The sequence below is a fragment of the Narcine bancroftii genome, chromosome 6 (genome assembly GCF_036971445.1).
Source record: "Narcine bancroftii isolate sNarBan1 chromosome 6, sNarBan1.hap1, whole genome shotgun sequence".
Taxonomy (NCBI): domain Eukaryota; kingdom Metazoa; phylum Chordata; class Chondrichthyes; order Torpediniformes; family Narcinidae; genus Narcine; species Narcine bancroftii.
Window position 1 is genome coordinate 123458815 of NC_091474.1, and position 20409 is coordinate 123479223.

A 20409-nucleotide genomic window follows, 5' to 3' on the forward strand; every position below is an offset into this window, starting at 1 on the left:
TTTCCTTGAAATAAACCCCAGTATTTGCTTTAATTTTATAAATGGCCTTGCTAACAGTGGCTCAGCCCTCAGTGATCAGTTTACGATCCCTTTGTTCCTCTATCCCACCTTGGATTCCCATCTTCTAAGTCACAGTGCATGTTTGAGATGTTTCAGTGTGATGTATGGCCATCCTATGCTCCTATTTTATTTAAATTGTATGCTGTGAAATTTAAATTTAAATTTAGACATACGGAATGGTAACTAACAGGCCATTTCAGCACATAACCCTGTGCTCCTAATTTACATCCAATTACCCTACACCCATGGTACGTTTCAAACGGTGGGAGGAAACTGGACCCCACAGGGAAAACCCACGCAGACATGGGGAGAATGGCAGACATGGCCAGCACAAGGTGCAACCTTTCCTTCATGGGTTGACTTAATCTGCAAAGCAAAACAGAAAAACACAAGGTGCTATGCATGCAGCCAAACTGTAACAATCCAATGTTTAGGATGGGATGGATAGCCTCTTCCTTACAAATTAAATACAAAGCAACACCAGAAGGTCATCCATTCCTTCGAGCTTTCATCACAATACATTAGTATCAGTGGTTCTCAACTATTTTCTTTCCACTCACATACCACTTTAAGTAATCCCTATGCAATAGGTGCTCTGTGATTAGTAAGGAATTGCTTAAGGTGGTATGTGGGTGGAAAGAAAAAGGTTGAAAACCACTGTTTTAATCGTACCTTATTGTCTCGTTATGTGCACAGTTACATAACCCCAAAGGAAATCGGCCAATGACAATTTGTCTCAAGCAAAATATTTCAGTAACAATTGGGTCCAGAGCAGTGATTCTCAACCTTCCCTTCCCACTCACATACCACCTTAAGCAATCCCTTACTAATCACAGAGCACCGATGGCATAGGGATTACTTCAAGTGGTATGTGAGTGGAAAAAAAAAAGGTTGAGAACCATTGCATTAGATCATAGCTGATAAATCTCCTGTCTCCATATTCCCACCTATTCTCCTCACCACTTAATGCCTTTCCTCAATGAAAACTTATTGATGTCAGCTTTAAAAACTCCAACAGACTTTTGACAGAGGAAAATATCAGACTTTTGCTGTGGAATTAATGATAAACCACAGCATATGAAATTAATTTCAAATTATAAGAGAATGGGGATAAAAGAGATAAAGCCTCTTACCAGATATAACATAGAACCACTTTGGAAGATTAGAGAAACAGGAGTGGCAAGATTCCAGCATCTCATTCAACTTCATTGAGCACTGGATGAGAGAGCTGCAGGATGTTGGACAATACACTGCAAATTTATGTTCTAATCGTTTCTGTAGTCAGATCTGCAAGATCATTCACTGTGTAATTACACAAGCTACACCAAAGACAGTTTACTATTGATTTTCCGGATGCAAAATACAAAAGGAAAGCAGCTGCCTGCTTTTGAAAACAAGTACATCCAAAGTGTTTTTTTTTAACAGAGAACTTGTCGTGGATTGCCCTCAGTTTCTCCAAACCTTGAAAACACTTTACGAAGGACACAAGCAGCGGGTTGTAAAGTCTACAGGTGTCCTTGTGGCTGCTACTGGGAAAGCAGAGGGCCCATTATGGGGAAATGCTGATTTTTTTGGTAGAGATCAAATTGCTCTGTTACTGAAATGCCCTTTGCAGTTCCTGCATTATTGAGCGTTTTTTATAGCATTGGTGATGGCAAAAGATCATTGTATTGAACAGCAGCAATCTGATGGCAATATGCTGTGATGGATGCAAAGACAATGTCTTTGGTTTTGAGCTCACGAGCTACAGATACTGATAATTGGACCCGGATTGCATAGTTCTGTTTACCCACTAGCCTACATTGGTTCCTAATTAAGCAACACGTCAACTTTAAAATCCTCATGATTTTTCTGTTCCATCTATTGCCCTCTCTTCTGTGATCTGCTCCATTATCATTGGGTATAAATTGGGTGGCATGGGCTCGTGGGCCGTAATGGCCTGTCACCGTGCTATATGACTAAATTTAAAAAGTAACCCTCTGAGATCTTCATGCACTCCCATTTCCACCATTAGCGATAATGCCTCATTCCTAAGGTCTTGAGTCTCATTCCTAAACTTTTCTAGTCCTCCATCACTCTTGAAGATATGCCATATAACTGATATCTTTGATCTAGTTTTTTAATCATGTGTCTTAATATTTCTAAATGCCACTTGATTTAAAATAAAAATCTTTGGTGATCCTCCTGCTAGAAATTCTGAAGTCATTTTACTATGTCAAAGGTGGTGATATCTAAATATTAGTTGCCATTACTTGTTGGTGCTTCTTGTAGCTCAGGCCTTCGTCCATGGTTGACTAATCACGGGGCGGCACAGTTGTAGCAGTTAGTGCAATGCCATTAAACCATCAGCGATCGAGACCAGGGTTCAAATCCCTCGCTGTCTGTAATGAGTTTGTATGTCCTCCCCGTGTCTACGCGAGTTTTCCCTGGGGGCCTCAGGTTTCCTCCCACCCTTCAAAATGTACTGGAGGTTGTAGGTCAATTGGGTGTAATTGGGCAGCATGGGCTGGTGGGCCTAAATTTTAAAAATGAATAAATAAATGGGTAAATCAGCCTAGTTCATTAATAGGAGCTAAGGGTACAGTTGGCCAGGTGGGGATGAATATATATTCTTCCTGGACAAAGAGCTACTCTTCACATAAAGTTATTGAGCGATACTGCACACAAAGATGTCATTTGGGCCAGAGTGCCCATGCCATTTCTTTAGAAATGCTATCCAATAATTTCCCATCTCAGTCTCTTTGAGCCCCACAGATTTGCTCTTCTCTGTCCCATTTTGAATTTGCTATTGGATCCACTTGCTTTCAGGAAGTGCACTTCTAATCACTACAACCTGTTGTGTTAAAATATGTTCTCTCCCTAGCTTGTTTTTTGCCAACTTCCTTAGATCTTTGTCCCCTGATTACTGAACCTCTTGGAAAAAGCATTATAAACTTATTAATGTTCAGACTTGTCATGGTGCTCATCCATAAAATCATTTGATTAATTGAGATGATCCAGTATTTAAGAAACTGTACAATAAACATTACATATCCTGGAATCAACAAGGGAGCCTGTCATTTTGTTTCAGTACTGAATGATGTCAAATTTAGTTAAAAACCTAATGATTGATGAACATTCATCTAATATTTTTGATAGCTATGAATATACAGTACATTAACTATAATCATAGCTATCTAATAGCTATGATTATTCCATTGTAATGTTTAAAAGGGAAAATAACTGAGTTTCTAGATTGAGAAGAATGATCTCCATGTGATATGGAAGGCACGATCCATGATATTCTGTGCAAATATTCCACTGAACAGAATCACAGAGAGGATTTTAAAAATTGTACTGTGATTCAAAAGCAGTTTATACACATGGTTGGCGTAGCAGTTAGCGCAATGCCAGTGAATCGGGATGGGGATTCGAATCCTGGACTGTCTGTAAGGAGTTTATACATTCTCCCCAGTCTGCGTGGGTTTTCTCCAGGGGCTCCAATTTCCTCCCAGCATTCGAAATGTAGCAGGGGTATAAATTAGGCGGCATGGACTTGTGGGCCAAAATGGCCTGTTATTGTGCTGTATGTCTACATTTAAAAAATGTAAATCTAAATGTAAAAAATTTTAAAGAAAGCAATGGGGATCAAGAAGTAGGGAACAACATAAAACTTTTAATGAAAAGTAATGTGTCAAAATTACTAATTTCCTATGAATAAGTTCTTTTCCTGTGGATTGTGAACATTGCTAGTTGTTTATTACCCATCCCCGAGAAGCTTTTTTGCTGAATACTGAGTTCCAGACTGAACAAGTGAAAATTTATTTGCAAGTCAGATTCGAGCCTTCCTGTAATTTTGCTGTGCACATAGAGATCATGAATTGAGCTCTAAATATTTGAAGCTGGAACCCACTGAGGGAACGTTAAACTACTTTGAAGTGAATGAGAGTATTTAGAGCAGTGGATGGGGTGTGGATCAAGCAGGCTGTTTTGTCCTGGACAATATGATGAGCTTCTTGAGTTGTTGTCACTGCAGTAGTCCAGGCAAGAGCAGTGTATCACACCCAATTTTAAAAAATCATGAAAATATTGATAGTTTGGACTTTGCAGTCCACTTGAAAACAAATAATTGTAATATTGTAAATGTTAATATGAAAATAGAAGAGAACAGGATGCTTGATACCTCCTGAAGATATTCAATGAAGGAATGTGAATGGACAAAAGTAATGCGAACCAAATTTGAGATGAAAAATGTGATGGGAAAAGAAGAAGAATAAATCCCCAGGATCAGATGGTTTTCATCTCATGGTGTTAAAAGAAATTACCCAGAAATTAGTAACTGTCTTACTTGAAAATGTTCACTTGATTTGAGTAACTTTTTTTTCTTTTGACAGGAACGTGCATTTAATTCCAGTTTAAATTAGGTAAGAGAGAAACTCGATGAGAGAAACTCATCATCTGTTACCAGACTCTACATATGATGATGGACCTTGGCAGTTTTCCATAAAGATGAAGTTCATCAACATTACGGCAAATGGAAAATAGGCTATTCTGCCCATCGAGTCTGCCCCTGTTGGGTATGTAACACAGCCTGTCACCTTGGTTCTTCCATCAAAACATGTAATGCACTCACAATACAGTGGTAGTACCTAATCACCAGATACAATGTGGAAGATAATATGTAGCCAGTTTAAACTATAGACTCTGCAAATTTAGTCAATGCATATCTTGCTGTTTATTTTGTACCTCCACATGGCTGGAGTTAAACAAATTATTACAATATCTGCTCCCTTGGGTCCTCTAAAGCAAAACAATAATTTTGGTGAATTCACCTCCCAATTTCTCTCAAAGCGGGACATCCCATTTGCAGTTCATATCTATGCAGCCTAGAGGAAGTAGTTGCAGTCTCTGAAAAGGTGAAGCCTAACTTTTGAATACACATTGGGTTCGCCCCGGGGGGTCTTCAGCTGCTTGATGAGGAAGACAGGACGTGGTCAGATCAGCCATCTGTAGTTCAGGACACACGCGGTGCACTGAGGAAAGAGGGGAGGGAGGTCGTTCTGGTTCACTGCTTTTCTTCCATCTCTGGATGTCCATTAACTGGGAACCCAATGTCTGCCAGTGAAAAGCAATTAGATGCTGGAGGAACTCAGCAGGTTAGGCAGCATCCATGGGAAGGAATGGTGTCAACATTTCCGACTGGGACCCTTTATTACATGGGCCTAGCTATGCCCATGAGTTGGGTGTATGGAACAGTGCATTTTCTGATTCTACTCATGAACCACTCCCTAACTCTTTTAAAGCTCAAGGTCTATCTTCTGGTAGTTTTGATACCGTCTATTATAAGCCTTGTACGTGCCTTTACAGTGCCAGCGATTGGTATTGGGTTTGAATCCCATGCTGTCTGTAAAGAGTTTGTACTTTCTCCCCGTGTCTGCCTGGGTTTTGCTCCAGTTTCCTTCCACTGTTCAAAACATAGCAGGGTGTAGGTTAATTGGGTGAAAATTGGGTGGCCAAAATAGCCTGTAACCGTGTTCTATGTCGAAATTTAAAAAATTTAAATTATTAATCTTAATTGAGTTGGTAACTTTCCCTCTGTTTGATTTGCATTTAGTTTGGACCTTTTAAATTTGGTTGAGCCACTCCATATTAGTGGTAGACAGTATGAAGTCCTTTTCTTTTAAAATTATTTTTATTGAGTTTTATTAGAAAAACAAACAAAAAAGAAGTAAATCAATTGCAATGAAACCTTTGCAGATTTACAAATAATAACATATGGTACAGTGGCAATACTACTTAATTCTAAATCCAATAAAAGGCAACACATACAATATTGTAAGAGGTAAGAAAGAAAAAAGAAAAACAAACCCACAGTAATCAAGGTTAAAACTCTTATTGTAAGTCGTGTTAAATCCAAACAAGCAGTCTCAGGGGATCCAAACAAGCACTTCCAGGAACATTCATCATTGCACCTAATTAGTTAAATTATGGGAATGAGCTATAAATGGGCTCCAAATCTTATCAAAAGAAATCTTGATTTTCGTGACTATGTCATATTTTCTCCAGATTTAAAAAGGATGCAGCATTCACGTTACGCGGGTACGGAGAAGAACGGCATGCACACCAAAGCCTTGAAATTGAGATTGGTTTATTGCACTGGCCATCGCATTTATGTGAACCCCAGGTGCTGATGTCAGGGCCCTGTGTCATCAGAGCACTGGCCTAGTATTGGCTGGCATTCCCACCACAGTTTCCCGTCTTCCCCCCCATGCAGGAGATCACTTGGGATGATGGCCAGTATCACCCCCAGGTCCACACGATTGCCGTGTTTGTCGGCCATTTTATGGGCTGGTCTGCATCTCCGTGTGTAGGCAGCTACACGACCCCCACCCCTTTCCAGAACCGGTGATTAGACAGTCTGCCCTTGCATGGCAGGGGAGAAGCAGAGATGGTTGGTCACAGTCCAGATATGCCAGTTTCAGGTAAAGCTCTCCTCCTTACAGCCGATGTCGAGGACGAAAGTGTGCGCCCCTTCGCACGACCACATACTAACAAGTTTATATGTACCTGGGGATGTTAATATATGGGCTGGCCCTGTGGTGGGGGCTGTCATGGGACCAGGGACCCCAGTTTTCACCACAAATTCTCAAGGGTGGCTATGGGGTCTTCTGGGTGTTTGTCAAGGGCTAGGAACACCCCTACAATGATTAAGGGTGCGCCATAGACCATCTCTGCCGCTGAAGTTGTCCACCCAGTTAGGACCCTTGAGCCAGGCCATCAAGGCTGCCTGTGAAAGTGCTCCACCAACCCATTGGCCTGATGGTGATATGACGTGGTGTGGTGGAGCTGTGACCCCAGGAAGTGAACCGGCACTGCCTAGAACCCAGAGGTAAATTGTGCCTCCCTCTCTGAGGTTAAGTGCTCTGGGACCCAAAATCTGGACACCCATGTGTTGTTGAGGGATGAGTGCCCTGGCATAGGATTCTGTGCTGGTATTAGCCAGCAGGACCACCTCAGGCCACCTCGTGGTGTGATCAATCATGATGAGCAGGTATCTCACCCATGAAAAATTGGTAGCAGCGCCACTATATCAATGTTTGTGGCTGAACCTGCACCGTGCAGGTTCAAAGGTCTGTGTTGACGCCTTTGTGTGAGTCTGCACTTTTCAGGACTGGCAGTTTGTGCAGGTCTTGGCCCACTGCCTGACCTGCTTATGAGGCATTGCAAGACAAACCTGCTACCCACCATCTTGACCATGGTTTGGATTGTAGGATGAACCAGTTTGTGTATGGTGTCAAAAACCTGGTGCCTCCATGCAGTCAGGAAGATGGGCGGAGCTGCTGGTCGAGACGTCGCACAGTAGTCTCAGGTTACTTGGGCCGACGGGGATGTCTTCCACCCTGAGACGGCTGTCCTATAAGCAGTGATCTCAGGGTCCTGCTGCTGCACTTTGGCGAGGGCCACATATTCAACGCCATGGGACAGGGCTTGTACGAATGATCATGGGGTGTGACAGAGCATCAGCTACCACATTGCTTTCCCTGCAGTGTGCTCTATATCTGTGGTAAATTCGGACACGTAGGACAAATGTCTCTGTTGTTGGGCCAAACACGGGTCTGATACCTTATGGAAGTTTAAGTTCAGCGGCTTGTAATCAGTGAAGATATTGAATTGCTGACCCTCCAAAAAAATAACTGAAATGTCTTATCGCCAGGTACAGCCCCAATAGCTCTCAGTCAAAAGTGCTGTATTTGAGTTCTGGGGGGCGGAGGTACCTGCTGAAAAAGGCCAGGGGTCGCCACTGGCCTTCAATGAGCTGTTCCAGTATGCCTCCTACCGCTGTGCTGGAAGTGTCGACTGTCAGGGAAGTAGGTGCCTCCATTCTGGGGTGTACAGGAGGGTGGTGTTGGCCAGCGTGTCTTTGGCATTCTGGAACACCCTGGAAGACTCATTGTCCCAGGTGATGTCCTTTGATTTGCCCGCCATCAACGCAAAGAGGGGGTGGATGATGCAGACCGTTGCTGGTATGAATCTGTGCTCAAAGTTTATCAGCAAAGTATACCAGCAAATTCCTGTAGCCCTTTTACTGTACAAGGATTGGCGAAGTGCCAGACCATCTCGACCTTTTTTGGGAGAGGTGTTGCCCCATATTTGTTTATTCTGTGCTGCAGGAAGTCAATAGTGTCCAAGCTTAATTGGCACTTGACGGGATTAATTATCAAACCGAACTCACACAACCGAGTGCATAGTTATCTCAGAGGGCAGCGTAGTCTTTGCGACTGCGGCTAGCAATGAGGATATGGTCCAAATAGATGAATGCAAATGGGAGGTCCTGGCCCACTGCGTCCATCAGCCATTGGAAAGAAAATTTGTGCCATGATTTTCAGACTGAAGGGCATGCAGAGGAATTTGAACAAGCCAAAGGTGGTTATAATTGCGGTCTTGGAGATGATCTGGGGGTGAACTGGGATTTGGTGGTACTCCTAGATGAGGTCCATCTTGGAAAACACCCGTGCCCCGTGCAAGTTGGTGGCAAAGTCTGGTATGTGTGGCATGATGGCCTCATTGAGGTGGTGATAGTTACCATGTGGCCTACACCCACCCCTCACCCCACTGGTTTTGGCACTACGTGGAGGGACTGTCGGAGCACCGCAACATCCCTAGCTCCTTCATTTTCTTAAGCTCCTCCTTCGCTAGGTTGAGCTTTTTGGAAGGGAGTCAGTGTGCCCTGGTGTGGAGTGGGGGCCCTTGGTCAGAATGTGGTGTATTACCCCATTATTTGGTTCAGCCGTGGAAAATTGTGATGCCACTATTGAGGGTAACTCTGCCAGGATGCAGGGTAATTCTAAGGGTGTTATAGAGTCAATGTGTGTGGGTGGGGGGGGGGGGGGAGGGGTGGGTGGGGGGGGGGAGGGGTGGGTGGGTAGTTTGGCTTCCCCCAGAGGTAGAATCTGAAAAGTTCTGGCATGCCCCAAGTGCCGTCCCTTGAGGTCTACAAGCAGGCAGAGGGAATGAAGGATGTTGGCCCCCAGGAGCAGTTGCGCCACTGCGCGAGACTAAAGGTCCATGTAAACCAGCTGTTGCCGAACCAAAGGGGGATAGTGCAGGTACCAGAAGTCTAGATGGAGGAGCTGTTTGTGGGGCTTGGTGATGAGGTCTATGACTGTCCTTCTTAATTCTCCAAAGCATGTCCACCTGGGCCGCAATCCTCCTAGGGTTGCTGAAGTCGTTGTCCGTGAGCAAGAGTCGAATATCTTCGGGCAATTGCTCCAGAAAGATCTGCCTGAAGAGCAGGCAAGGCTTGTGCCCTTCGGTCAAAGTGGGCATCTTGCTCATTCGGGCAGATGGGGCCCTGTCCCCAATCCGTCCACATGCAGCAATCAGGTGGCACGCTCACGCAGGGAGAGCCCAAAAGTGTAGGTTAACAGCTCTTTGAGGGCCATGTATTTGCCTTGATCAGAGGCTGCCATAGGTAGTCTATGACCCTTACCACTGTGTCTTGATCAAGTGCACTCATGATGTCGAAGAGGTGGGTGTCATCGGTGGTGGTGCTGGAATGGAGCCTCGGCCTGCTCAAACCACGTGTGGCTCCGACACCCAAAACATTGGAAGCCTGAGTGAGACTGCGTGGATGGTCGCTGGTTCCGCCAGGTCCGCCATCTTCGGGTCCAATGTTGGACCCGTCGGGGTCACCAATGTAGTGTTTGCACTATGCGGGCATGGAGAAGAATGACATGCACACCAAAGCCTTGAAGTCGAGACTAGTTTATTGCACGCCGCCCTGGGATTGGCCGGCATTCCCGCTACAGTTCCCAGTCTTCCCACCCTGTGGGAGGTCACCTGGGACGATGGCTGGTGTCACCCCCCCCCCCACAGGTCCGCGCGGTCGCTGCATTTGTCGGCCATTTAGGGGACCGTCTGTGTCTCTGTGTGCAGGCTGCTCCGAGGACATAATATCTAATAGCCATTTATTATGGGTAGGTGGGAACTCATCTTTCCATTATAACAGAATTGCTCTTCTGGCTAATAAAATGGAGAATGCTAGAACCCGTCTCTGATTAGAAGGTAAAATAATATTTACATCTTTAGAAAAACCAAAGAGAGGAATTACTGGACTTGGATCTAAAGTGATCCTAAATAGGGGTGAAAAAGTTCCAAAAATGTCAGTCCAATATTTTTGCAAATTAAGGCAAGTCCAAAAAGAGTCACAAAGTGGACAAATATCAGAATAAATTCAAGCAAGTTTGACTTTGTTGAGGTCCTGATTGGACCCTAAAATAACACTCATTAGTCTAATTAATTCGTCCAGGTACCGGTTCAATGTTCTGACTTTCTATTCGGGAAACCTCTTAATTATCAGCTGCTCGCCAATAAGATACCGAACTGCAGGAGCGGAATGGCCTGTGGAAACCTTTTCAAACTCAAGAAGTAAAGCAGTGGGGGAGAAAAAGAGAAGTTTATGCAGAAGAAAGGAAAAACCACGGTTCCCTTTCACGCTTGTGTTTTAAATGCCATTCTACTAATGAAGTGTTAGGCCGTTCGCAAGGTTGTTCTGGGACTGCGAAGTCAATATTGTGTGTGGCTGCCCAGGACCTCTCGGTTTTCTCCGCTGGACCATCCGTGTGGGGTTCAGGGTTAAACCTGCTGGGCTTTTGAGAAGGTTCTGCCGGTCTCGGGGCGTTTGTGATGGCCCAAGGGCCCAAGTATGAGATTGTGGGCGAACTGGGCCGAGGGAGTTACGGGGTCGTCTACGAAGCTGTGGTCGAGACCGGGGTCAGAGTTGCCGTGAAGAAAGTGGTGTCTGACTCGCCCGAAAGCTCCGAGTTGGCTCTGCAGGAGTTCTGGGCTTTGAGCAGCGTGAAGAAGAGGCATCGCAATGTGATCTGGCTGGACGAGTGCATCCTCCAGAGGGACCGCAGCACCCAGGAGGTGAGCAGGGGCTCGCAGCTGTCGGAGATTTACCTGCGCATGATTGAGACCTGCCTGAAAGGCCAGTGTTGCTTCGATCCTCGTTCGCCCCACTGCCTGTGGTTTGTGATGGAGTTCTGTGACGGAGGGGATTTGAATGACTACTTGCTGGGCTGATTGCACCCTGAACCTTAACTTCATGCAACAGTTGAGTGCCGCCGTGGCGTTCCTCCACATGAATGGAATTGTCCATCGAGACCTCAAGCCAGACAACGTCCTGGTCGCCAGCAGCCCCACCGGACCCGTTCTGAAGGTGAGCCTTCCCTATTTCCTGCGAGAAGACAAACGAGCAGCAATCTCTGCAGACCAGTCACATTAATTAGCAGCGCGGAGAATGTTTGGGCGGGAAGGAGAATGAACCTTTCGAAGTATTTTTGAGCTCTGGTTGCTAACGGCCAATTTGTCTCCGCTTGATGGCAAGATCACTAAACCAGTTAGTCTGTCTGTCGGCAATTGCTCTGAGCATTGGCTGGACGAGGGAGATGCATCTTCGGCTCTGGAATGGAAGCGTAGGACTCCTAAACTACTTGGATGCATCTTTCTCCCTGGTGACAGGGCAATGGGAGGGGAAGGAGGCAATAACGTGTGAAATTTAAGTTTCTGTCTGGATCAAAGGCATTCTTCACATCTGTCACATTGACTTCAGAACATGTGTAATCAATATCATCCAATTAGGCTTCAGCAACGGATTGCATCTGAATGTCATTAGGCCGAGGTCCCTTGGGATTGACTCCACTCCAGTTCTGTGTGTTCTGAAGTGGGAATCTTGGACTCTTCCACACGTGGGGCAGGAAATACCTGACCGGGTGGGTGTGTAGTTTTGTGAGGTGGTGTGTATCTGCTGTTTATTCAGGATTTCTATGTACTCTCAGTACACAGCCTAGGCATTCTCAATGCCGACTTAAAGGTGGCTTCTTCACTTTGAGCCCTCGTGGACCAGAGATTGCCAAGAGTCAGTGGGGTTTCTTTCAGAAGACTTAAAGCACATCCTTGAATCTTTTCCTTTGTCCATCTTGTCATCTCCTCTTGTGACAAGAGCTTTATTTTGGGATTCATTAGCTGGGCATGTGAATGACATGGGCACTCCAGCGTAACTATGCCTTGTGTACTTTACCAATTGTAAAGGATGTTTCAGTCCATTTTGAAAATTGCAGCTGTCAATTTGACTTCTAAATTTTTATAATTGCCGTGAATTTAAAGTGAACCTTTTTTTAAAAAAAAACTGATACCCCAGACAAGGGATTATACAAGACTCCTTTGGTTCTCCTTTGGATAGGTAGGTTATTCTGAGAAAGTTGAAATCTGTACAAGTTGGAGCTAGATGCAATTACTTTTGATCTCTCTCTCTTGATCAGCTATAGACCTTAGAAATATAGAACATTACAGCACAGAAACAGGCCCCTTTGGCCCTTCTTGTCTGTGCTGGACCATTTTTCTGCCGAGCACCTCACTGATCTGCACCCAATCCATAGCCCTCCATACCTCTCCCATCCATGTACCTGTCCAAATTCTTCTTCAATGTTAAATTTGAGCCCACATTCACTTCAACTGGCAGCACATTCCATACTCCCACCACTCTGTGTGAAGAAGTTCCCCTAAACCTTTCCCCTTTTACCTATTCCATGTCCTCTGGTTTGTATGTCATCTATTCTCATTGGAAAATACCTACCTACATTTACTTTCTATACCCCTCATAATTCTAAAATACCTCTATCAAATCTCCCTTCATTCTTCTACACTCCAGGGAATAAAGTCCTAGCCTGTTTAATCTTTCCCTGTAACTCAGTTCTTGAAAGACTGGGCAACATCCTCTTAAATCTTCTCTGAATTCTTTTAATCTTATTGATACCTTTCCTGTAGTTGGGTGACCAGAACTGCACACAATACTCCATATCTGGCCTTGCCAGTGTCTTGCACAAATTTACCATAACATCCCAACTGTTATACTCAATACTTTGACTTATGAAGGCCAATATGCCAAAAGCTCTCTTTATAACCCTCCCTACCTGTGATGCCACTCTCAGGAATTGTGTATTTGCATTCCCACATCCTCCTGTTCTACACTCCTCAGTGCCCTACCATTAACTGTGTATGTCCTTTTTGATTTGTCCTTCATAAATGCAACACCTCACATTTGTCTGCATTAAATTCCATCTGCCATTTTTCAGCTCAATTTTTCAAGCTAGTCCAGTTCCCTCTGTCAGCTTTGAAAACTTTCTTCGCTGTCTGCAACACCTCCAATCTTGGTGTCATCTGCAAACCTGTGGATCCAGTTTACCACATTATCAGCCAGATCATTGATATAAATGACGAACAACAATGGTCCCAGCACAGATCCCTGATGCACACTACTAGTCACAGGCCTCCAGTCTGAGAAGCAATTGTCCACCACCACTCTCTGGCTTCTCCCACCCAGCCAATGCTGAATCAAATTTATTACTTCACTATGCATCTGAACCTTCCTGACTAACTTCCCATGCAGGACCTTGTCAAAGACCTTACTAAAGACCATATAGGCAATATCCACAGACTTTCTCATCAACGTTCCTGGTGACCTCCTCAAAACTCTTATCAGATTGGTTAAACATGACCTACCACGCACCAAGCCATATTAACTATCCCTAATCAGACCTTGGCTATCCAAATAATTGTAAATCTGATCTCTTAGAACGCCTTCCATTAATTTACCTACTACTGACATCAGACTCACTGGCCTATAATTTCCAGGGTTACTTTTGGGGCCTTTTTTAAACATCAGAACAACATGAGCCGTCCTCAATATTTCTGCCAGTGCCCCTGCAATTTCTACACTAGCCTCCCTCAAGGTCTGAAGGAATATCTTGTCAGGAACTGGGGATTTATCCACCTTTATTTGCTTTAAGACAGCAAGCACCCCCTGTTTAATCTCTGTAGGTTTCATGACCTCACTGCTTGTTTTCCTTATTTCCCTAGACTTTGTGCCAGTTTCCTGAGTATATACTGATGCAAAAATACCCATTTAAGCTCTTCTCCATCTCTTTTGGCTCTATATATATCTGATCACTCTGATCTTCAAGGGACCAATTTGTCCCTTGCTATCCTTTAGCTCTTAGTATACCTGTAAAAACCCATGGGATTTTCTTTTGCATTGTCTGGCAAAGCAACCCCATGTCTTCGTTTAGCCTTCCTAATTTTTTTCTTGTTTTTTCTTCTATTTGTACCTAATTTTCTCCATGTGGCCTATTCCTGCTATACACCTCTTTTCTTCTGAACCAGATCCCTAATGTCCCTCAAAAACCAAGGTTCCCTGTGCCTCTTTACCTAGAATTTGATCCTGAAAGGAACATACAAATTCTGTTCTCTCAAAATTTCACTTTTGAAGGTTTTCCACTTACCTCACACATCCTTGCCTGAAAACAACATCCCAATCCATGCAATCTAGATCCTTTCTTGTTTCCTCAAAACTTGGCCTTTATCCCATTAAGAACCTCAACTTAAGGCCCAGATCTATCATTCTCCATAATTAACTCAAAACTAATGGCACTATGATCACTGGACACAAAATGTTTGTTCCCCTTCACATTGGTTACCTGGTTATCTGTCTTGTTCCCTAATAGGAGATTTTGATGAAACCATTAAAATTTTCAAGAAACTTGATGTACTAGGCAGTACTAGGCTCAACTAGTTCATCCACAAAGTATTATCAATCCCTCAGTCAGTCAAAAAGTACCTCTATATATTGATTTAGAAAACTTTCCTGAACACATTTGATAAACTCCAAACTATCCAGCCATTTTACAATATGGGAATCCCAGTCAATATGTGGAGAGTTTAAAATCTCCACTATCACAACCTTTTGTTACTTGCAGCTGTCTATCTCGCTACAGATTTGCTCCTCCAATTCTTGTTTGACTATTGGGCAGTCTATAATACAACCCCATGTGATCATACTTTTCTAGTTCCTCAGCAATACCCATATGGCCTCCGTAGATTAGCCCTGTGGTCTGTCCTTCCTGAGCTCTGCTGTGATATTTTCTCTGCTGAGCAACGGCACTCCTCCCCCTTTCATCACTGCCACGCCCCCCCCCCCCCCCCCCCCAACCCCGCAGGCTCTATCATGTCTGAAGTAATGGAAAACCGGAACATCAAGCTGCCAGTCCTGCCCCTCCTGCAACCAAGTTTCACTAATGATCATAATTCCATGTGCCAATCCATGCTCCAAGCTCTTCTGCCTTTCCTACAAAACTCCTTGCACTGAAACAGGTACCCCTGAGAACATTTCCACCATGTTCAACCGGTTTCCTTTTAACATACCCTGTAATTTTCATTCTTTATCCTCCTCCACTCCCCTCTCTGCGCTGGCACTTTGGTTTATTCCCCCTGCAAATCTAGTTTACCCCCTCCCCTCCACCCAGAGCAGCACTAGCAAACCTTCCTGCAAAGATATTAGTTCCCCTTCAGTTCAGATGCATAGTGCCCGATCAGAGCAGGTCTCACCTTCCCTGGAAGAGAGCCAAATGATCTAGAAACCTGAAACCCTCCTTCCTGCACCATCTTTAGCCATGTGTTAAGATCCATTATCCTCCTATTTCTAACCTCACTATCACGTGGCACAGGTAGCATTCCTGAAATCATAACCCTGGATGTTGTGTCCTTCCACCTAGTGCCTAACTCTCTGAATTCTCCTGCACGACCTCCTCAACTTTCCTACCCACGTCATTGGTCCCTACATGGACCACAACATCCTGCTGCTCACCCTCCCTCCTGAGCTTGATCTGAGATAGCTCGGACCCTGGCACCAGGGAGGCAACATACCATCTGGGATACTTGATCTCTTTCACAGAACCTCTTATCTGTCCCCCTAACTATAGAATTCCCTATCACTGCAGCTCACTTCTCACTTTCTGAGCCACAGGACCAGACTCTGTGCCAGAGGCCTGATCACCATGGCTTGTCCCTGCTAGGTTGTTTTCCTTCTCTTCCTCTCCCCACCAACCCCCAACAATATCAAAAATGTTATTAAGAGAAACAACTACCGAGGTGCCTCTTCCTGTTTCCTTTCCTCTCCTGACAGTCATTCAGCTACCTTCCTTCTGCCTCCTTGATGCAAGTCTTTGAACTGCAGTTGTTAAAGTCTAATGTTCAAAATCTTCCAGCAAAAGAATTTAAAGATGCCAATTATGACATTTGTAGGATGATAGGAAACAAGGTAGGATAGTAGAATAGATTTACCATGATCATTTGCATTACAGCAGGCTTGGGTGGGGTGGTTGGGGGGGGGGGGGGGGGGGAGGAGGAGGATATGCTGTAATGCATTAGATTGCATTCTTTTGACTACTTCCCAAAATATTGAAGTCAATAAAATGCTATCAAATCTGTGTGAAGGCAATATGTCTGTCAATCTGTACAAAGCAAACTCCCCCTGTGGTATAATAGGTAGAATCTGCTTCCAATTGTATTAATTTGGATAAAGATTGATCAAGGCACTGTTATGATGTCCATCTTTTATGACCAAGTGGATAATCTCAGTGTAATCTCTCCATCAGAAGAGTGGTCTTTCCTGTGTCCCTCAATACTGCATTGAAAGATTTGACCTAATGTTCATGTTGGTGTGTCTGGATTGGACAGTTTGATTCAAAAGTGTTCTCTTGATAGAGCCACCACTGATAAATGAGCTCAGAAATATGATCAGTACTTGTACAAATTAAGGTCTTTGCGAACAGTGCCCTTGGATGGTTTGAAGCCCTGTATTTCTCCATGGGATTGTTGTTAATTTCCAATCAATATGACTGGAAAAGCTTTTGGTTTTGGGAAGGCCAGGGGCACATGCAAATAACACTACTTCTTGTTTCAGGTGGCTGATTTTGGTTTGAGTAAAACGTGCCAGGCCAAAGGCGGTGTGAGCCACTCGCAGGTGTCAGTGGCCTGTGGCTCTGATTTCTACATGGCCCCTGAGCTCTGGAAGGGACAGTACTCAAACAAAGTGGATATCTTTGCCCTTGGGATCATCTTCTGGGCTATGTTGGAGCGAATCAGCTTTCGAGAAGCAAAGTCCAAGAAAGAGCTGCTGGGTGAGTATTGCAAAGGGGTTTGAGCCGTGGTCCCTTTGGCTCTTCTCCACCTCTGTATTAATAATTCCAGAGGTTCTTCGCAGGAACAGATGAGATAAGGGGGGAAAAATATCTAAAGCACAACTTCTCATTTCTATACAAGGGATTCGAGTAATTACCTTAAATTCAGTGTTCCATTAATAAAATTGAAAAGTAATGCATGGGAAGATTTTGGCTTCAGCATCACTTTGCTAGCAACAGAAAGCTGAGTGTTTGCTGCCTTTCCTGGGTTTCTTTTGATTTGTCTTTTCATGGCATGGATTTTCAGCAAGCTGTTGTTGCAATGCTACATCGCTGCATTAGCTTTTTTCTTTTAAAAATATTTTTATTGAGTTTAATAAATGCACAAACAAATCCAATACATAGGCTGGAATATCAAAAAAGACAGATAATTTGTACATTTCAAATAAAACCTTGATCACTCGTAGTACAAATTGTGTATCCTTCCCAATCAAACCCATGATATCAAAATATATATTTTTTTTAAATAAAACACCCCGGCCTCATTAATCAAATCCTTCTCTCTCAACAAGGTTAACTCGCATATCTAGCATATATAGGAAATGAAGGATGACACTTGGAAACCAGACAGTACTGCTCAGGAACTTGAGTATGAGTAGGTGGGGTGCTGTCTTTCCATTGCATCAAAATTGCCTATCTAGCATAAACAAAGTTGATACCAGCAACCTGACACTGGTTTGATAATTTTCCTCCTTTCTAAGCCCCTGGGTTCATGAAATTGCTGGATTATGATGCGGCTCACAATATAATGATCATTGTCTCCAGCTTTCTGAAGTGTGATTGAGTCGGTGTGTTGCTATCATTTTCCCAAGTACTGTATTTGTTTCTGAATGAATAATCAAGATCCTCTTCTGTTTCCGCCCACTGATCTCTCTGGTGGAAAGGACAGGTTGAGATTGTCTCTTTCAAGCAAAACTGTATATGTAATTTTATTTTTTTTGCTTGCAAGTGAGGTCTTTTCTCTGATCAGCATTTAGATTTCCACAAATGATGATCATAAAACCACATATGACGAAGTTCTCTCTCTATTAAGAAACTGGAATAGAAATGGGCAGAGGATTCTCCAAAAGTAATGTCCAAGACCCGGATCACAAACTCGATGCCTAATTCCTCTGCAGTTTAAAATGTTGCTATTTTGTGTAATGAGCTATCATGCGGAGACTTTAACTTGCCCAGTTCAAATTGCTTTCTGTATTTCACAATTTGTCATTGGTGGGGTGAATTACAAAACTAATTGGTTATCCATTACACAAATAGTCCAATTCATCATCATTCTGCAGATGTGAATGTTGCTGTCACTTATTGGCATCATTAATGGACCCTGGAACACACAAGTTAGATCCAGTAAGGATGGTAGATTTCCCTCCCTGAAGGATGTTCTTGAACCAGATTGGTTTTTGTAACAATAGTGGTTTTAATGATCACTGCTCCGAAGGCTGACTTGCTCATTTTCCCCAGATTTAGTTCATTGAACTTTTAAATCTCACTTTGGCAGTAGGGGGATTCATCATTCTTCTCTGGCTGGTTGCCCAGTGATGTCATGGTGGAAACGGGATTTTAAAAAATATTTAAACGGGCCTGTGCTGCCCCAAATACATCCAAGTGACCTACAAAGGTGGGAGGAAACCGGAGCCCCCAAGGAAAACCCACACAGACACAGAATGTACAAACTGGCTCTGAAACAACATTGCACTAAACGCTTCCCGAACCATGCCACCTGATTTAATTTTTTATCTCAGTATGACTGTTCATCTTCGGATGGGATGGTGATGTTATTTTACAAGATATTTTCTGTATCTCCATATGGAGGGCTAACTTTTCTGATCGTAAATAACGCCTCATTGTGAATTGAGAAACCAGATTTTTTTTAACATGCTGAATTGATTAATTCAAATACAAAACTGATTACGATTGATCACAGATCTCCATTGGGTGATAGCAGGGTTGAGGAGGTGAATGATTAAAAACAAATATTGTAGATCTGAGGGTAAGTTGGTATTTGGTTTCAGTAACTAACCCAGAATATTTGGAGGTGCTTTTTCAGGTGCTTATTTTTCTTGTGGATGTGACTTGGTCCCTGTGGGAATGGCATTGATGGAGAATCCCAGCCTGGAACTTCCAATTCCTACCAACAGTAAAAGAGCTCTGAACAAAAACATCCAGAAGCTTTTGCGGGACATGTTGGCCTTCAACCCACGTGAGCGGCCAGATGCTTTTTCTCTCCAAGCTAAAATTGACCAAGTTGTGTTTGCTGGAGTAGGGCTCAGGATTTAATGGGATATGTACAAACTCCTCTGTCTCTACAGTTGAGCAAAGAGACTGAACACAGATGGGATTGGCCATAGAGGAGTGATCTGATGATTATCATGGATCCTGGCCTTTGAATGTAACTGATTATTGTACTAGGTGTAAAGTGGGTGCCTAATGCAGTTCCACAAATCTTGACATGTGCAGGATATTTGATTCAAAAGCAACTTTCAAAATATTTCCCAGAGAAGCAAAGGATCTAATTTTAAAAGGCTAGGTTGAACCCTTTTAAACAAGAGTCATGTTCAGAATTTAGACTCTTTGAGTAAGAAACTTATCAGTTTTGCTGACTTTGATGGACTAAAATCGTGACCTCTCCAAGTGCTAAATTGCCTTGTACACTGTACGTTGACTAGCTTCTTGAGACTTTTTCTCATTCCTTGTTAGTTGAGTAAATAATTGGCACTTTTTTGATCACTGCATATCTATTTTTGAAGTGGATGAACTTTATTGTGGACATTCTCTTGTAACACTTCTGTTGCTTATTGTGTGTCGGGGATATCTCTTGATATAATTTCCCTCCGGTCATTCTGTTTCTTTTTTTTAATTTTTTTATTTTTCACACCATAAATCACATTAGCCATGATATACACTTTTTCTTTTTCACACATTTACAGTGACTTTTTCTCCCCCCCTCCTCCCTCCTCCCAAGCCACCCCCCCACCCCCCCTCTCATCCATTTTAGGTATACAATCTAGGTTGCATTAAGCCAGTCAGACAATGTTGTCATTCAACAAAAATACACCAGAAATTCTACTGAGTCCATTCTTTTCTTTCCTTCTCCTTCCATCAACTTAGGTAATGTTTGTTCCCGGTAGGTTTTCGCTATTGTATTTAATGTAAGGCTCCCATACTTGTTCAAATATTTCAATATTATTTCTTAAACTATATGTTATTTTTTCTAATGGAATACATTTATTCATTTCTATATACCGTTGTTGTATTTTCAAATTATCTTCCAATTTTCAGGTTGACATAATACATT

At 43.3% G+C, this 20409-nt stretch overlaps 1 protein-coding gene across 1 annotated transcript; it reads left to right on the forward strand.

Moving 5' to 3' along the window:
• The first annotated feature begins 10725 nt into the window (after window positions 1–10725).
• On the forward strand, window positions 10726–19397 carry LOC138736415 (serine/threonine-protein kinase pdik1l-B-like). Its single transcript, XM_069885927.1, is given in 4 exon segments — window positions 10726–11147; window positions 11149–11260; window positions 16841–17057; window positions 19162–19397. Coding segments are annotated over 4 exon segments (981 nt in total). The 3' UTR covers window positions 19392–19397.
• The last annotated feature ends 1012 nt before the right edge of the window (window positions 19398–20409 follow it).